Genomic DNA, 3,923 nt, shown 5'->3' on the forward strand with positions numbered 1-3,923 from the left:
CCTTCTCCGCACCAGGTGGGAGCCCACCCAGGGCCGGGGTCAGGGTTTCCAGAGCAGGTGGTCTGAGGGTCAGGGGTTGGAGACTCAGGTGGTCTGAGCCCGACCCCCCCGCCAGAGGAACTGGACAGCCCCCTCGCAACCGGATGTCAGAGGGTCTGGTGAGCATGGACTGCACTGTGGTCTGAGGCTGCGGGTTGCTGGAGTCCTACCGGGATTCTGGTTTGGGTCTGGACAGGTGCCAGACCGTTCCTGGTTCAGAGAACCAGCGGTCCTTTGGCAAGGGGAGGAGATGACCAGGCTCTGCTGCCCTTTTGCTAAGGAGTTAAGAGAGGCCAAGCCCAGAGCTGCGAGCTGCCTGGGTGCAGGGTGCAGAGGAGAGGGTTGTGACTGCCAGAGCTCCCTGACCGCATTTACCCACGTGTGTCACAGAGGAGGACGGCAGCCCCCATTGGCCCACCCCCTCCTGAGCACCTGTGTCCCTCCTCCCATCTCCACACTCTGGTCAGGAGACAGGGATGGAGACCAGGGGACAGCCACCCTCACACCCTCACACACACACACACACACACACACGCACACACACACGCACACCAGCTGCTGCGTGCCACCCACCTCGCCCCTCTCCAAGCCACTCGCCCATCTGCCTTGGGTGGGAAAGGTCTGCCAAGAGCCCTAAGGGACTCCTCTCAAGGGCTAGACAAGGACCAAGGGCTACAGTACATGGTCCCTGCCCCTACCAGCCCTCCTAGGGCTCTGCAGCTCTCAGGGAAGGGCGGGTAACAGCCTCAGATGAGGTGGGCTACAGCCACCCAGCTGTGGAGACTGGGAGGTTAGGGGGCACAGGGCTGGCCCTACTTCAGCCCCAGTCTTTGCTCTTTGCTGGGATTTCAGACACCAGTAAAGGGAGGGGCATCTAGTCACAGTCTGGCCAAGTCCTGGCCATGTCTGGTGGAGGGCCATGGCTCCAGGACTAACAGCAGCCTAGTCCTGACGCCAGCCCCTCAGCTGAGCCCAAAAAACCCCTCTGGGTACACAAAGCCCGCAGTCTCTTTGTGAGCCTCATCGATATTTCCTTTGTTCAAGCCTCAAGGGCACCGGGGGCCAAGTTTGCCACCCACCAACCCAACCTTGCCCAGGGTCCTGGCTTCCAGTTGGCTCATGGGCACACTACCTCCCTTCTAACTGCACCATGGGGACACCAGTCCATCCTCTCCTATCTAGATCGTTGGGCTGGACATGGCGTCCTTGCACAAGTCCTCCAAAGCAGTGCTCTCAACTCCATGAAAGAAGAGGGTGGGACAAGGTGGCCACAGAGACAGAGGACCCAGCTGGGCTCAGCGAGTGGTGGGCGAGCCTGTCCCTGTTGCCCTCCAGATTTGCAGACAGGAGGGTGGTGGTGACAGTGGTGACCATCACAGTCCCTGCCGGGCACAATGGACTTCTGCTCTGTGGGCAGGCTTGTGGGAGTGCCATGAGCCCAAGTTCCCGGAGCAGACTGGGCTCAGGGAGGGATCGGGTGGAAGCCCCCAGGGATGGCAGCACTTCCTGCCCGCACAGCTCCCGACCCCCACCCATGCCACAGGTGAGAAGGGCTTCTGACTGCCCAGCCTCAACCACCCGAGAAACACTGAGGCCACTTCTGTCAGTCCACGGGATGCTGTGGCCAGGGCTGGTCAGGAGGTAGCACAGGGTTTAAGATCTCGAAGCCTAAGGGCCAGGAGTGACCTCAGCAGAGTCATGGGAGGAAAGCCCAGAAGCAGCTCTGGGAGCACGATTCAGGGTGAAAATCTGGCAGCATAGGTAGAGAATGCTTCTCCAGGATTCTGGATCATGGGACTCAGGGCGAGGAAAGGGGGGCAGTCCTGGGGCCTCAGCCAGACCCCCTGCTGCCCCAGCCCAGGGGGAGTAAGTACTAGGTCTTCAGGTACACGTCCCAAGTAGTGACAAAGGTTCAAGGAAGGGGTCCCATGCTTGGCCTCGGTTTCTCCGTTTGCACAGTGCGGGCCGTGGTTGCCCTCATCCGGTCATTCACTGAAACACGTGAGCGTGTGCTGCTGCGATTGGTGTGCATCGGTGGGTCGTGCTGCCATGAGGGTGAGGGAGGGAAAGTCCTTTCAGTGTTTCCTGTCAGCATGGGGTAACAGCTCTCTGAGGTGATAGAGAAGAGGAGCCAAGAAGGAAAGTCTGGGTGCAGCTGGGAACAGGCAGAGGGACCCAGGCAGTGGCCATGGAGGGTCTCTAATGCCACACCAAGAGGCCTAGACTTGCTCAGGGTGGAGTGGCGGGGAGCAGCAAGAATCTTTGAGGGCTTCAAAGTGACAGGTGTAGGTCTGGGTGTGAACAAGAGGATGCCAGGTCTGGAAAGGGGGACCAAGAACTGGGGTTCTCAGCCTAGGGGAGCTGCACACCTCATAAGCACTGGGGACTGAAGGAGAAATAGGACATAGGGTCAATCCATCACCCACCAGAGGCTGCTTGAGCTCCCTGAGATGTGCAGGTGGGGTGTAGACTGCCCAGAACCTTCCGAGAGAAGATGAGAGCAAGAACAGCAGCACAAAGGGATAAAGAAGACGGCCGAGGAGGCCCAGGAATGTCAGGAAGGCAGGGCTGCTGATCCAGCTCCTTCCCACGGGGCCAGGGAGCTGGAAGGCAGCCCAGGCACAGCCCTGACTGCCTCCCCCATGGGGGCCCACCTGGTTGCTTGGCGAGATAAATGGACAGTGCAAATGCCACTAGAGGTTAAGCGGTGAAACCACAGCCGTGGTTGGCCCTAGGCCCGATCCTAAGTGTTTTACCTAAACAGTGACAGCCAAAACAGCGTACTCCACACCCAGCTCTGGCTTCGGCACCAAGTCACTTCGGCACTCCTCATGGCCCCATTCCCAGGGAGCACAGGCTCAAGAGGCAGAGGAAGTTGTTCAAGAGCACACAGAGCCCACGCTTGTCCGCTGTGGTGGAGAACCGGGTGGCAGGAGCCCCAAGCCCGTGGGTGGCCTTGAATGCCAGACCCAGGAGCTGAAAGCCAGTCTGGCGGAGGCAGGAGGAGTCCCTGGCCCAGACTTACATGCTTGTCACCTGCTTTCTGCAGGGAAACCCCGCCCCCCTGAAGCCAAGATGTCCAGCAAGCGGGCCAAGGCCAAGACCACCAAGAAGCGGCCACAGCGGGCCACATCCAATGTCTTTGCGATGTTTGATCAGTCCCAGATCCAGGAGTTTAAGGAGGCTTTCAACATGATCGACCAGAACCGTGATGGCTTCATCGACAAGGAGGACCTACACGACATGCTGGCCTCACTGGGTGAGCCGGGACGGGAGTGGGAGGGCGTGGGTAAGGGGCCCCAGCAGAGGCTGTTCGCCTCACGTCCTGTGTAGTGAGATGCATGGCCCCCACGCTAGAGGATTGTTGCCATGACTTCCTCCATTTAGCTGACAGGGAAACTGAGGTGCTAAGCAGCTCAGGGACTGGCCCAAGGTCTAGTGCAGGATTGGAGCCCAGCTAGGCTGGCTCCAGAGTCGGACTGCTGCAGGCAGCTTTGTGCATTGGGCTGCCCGATAGCATCTCATTTGAAGAAAGAGATCTGCTAAGTGAAAGTTCGAACTGCTCAGACTTCCCATTGTACCGACAGGGAAACTGAGGCCTCGCAGGGTGACCAAAGCACCTCTCTGCGTTCAATGTTACCTACTCCAGGCTCTGAGAGCCTCTCTGACCCCAGTGACTTCCCCAGAATCAGGATCTTAGAGCAAAAACAGTTCAAAAGTCAAATCCAACTTGTCATTGCTCAGATGGGGAAACTGAGGCCCAGACCACACCCCAGCCAGCCTCTGCCGCCAGACAGCTGCCTTCACCCTGCTTCCTGGCACACCCTCTCCCGGGTGACAACATCTGGACCAGACACTGGCTGGGGGGAGGGGGGCTGGGGGTG

General features: G+C 59.3%; 1 protein-coding gene across 2 annotated transcripts in view; it reads left to right on the forward strand.

The window, feature by feature from the left end:
• The first annotated feature begins 6 nt into the window (after positions 1-6).
• Positions 7-3,923, forward strand: part of MYL9 (myosin light chain 9) — a 9,731-nt gene continuing 5,814 nt past the window's right edge. The window contains exons 1-2 of one of the 2 annotated variants that reach the window (XM_006144091.2): positions 7-15; positions 3,089-3,298. In XM_006144091.2, coding sequence (XP_006144153.1) covers positions 3,115-3,298 — 184 coding nt within the window. In that variant the 5' untranslated portion in view covers positions 7-15; positions 3,089-3,114. The other variant, XM_006144092.3, reaches the window with a different exon arrangement.

Source organism: Tupaia chinensis, unplaced genomic scaffold (assembly GCF_000334495.1).
Source record: "Tupaia chinensis unplaced genomic scaffold, TupChi_1.0 Scaffold000115_1, whole genome shotgun sequence".
Classification (NCBI taxonomy): domain Eukaryota; kingdom Metazoa; phylum Chordata; class Mammalia; order Scandentia; family Tupaiidae; genus Tupaia; species Tupaia belangeri.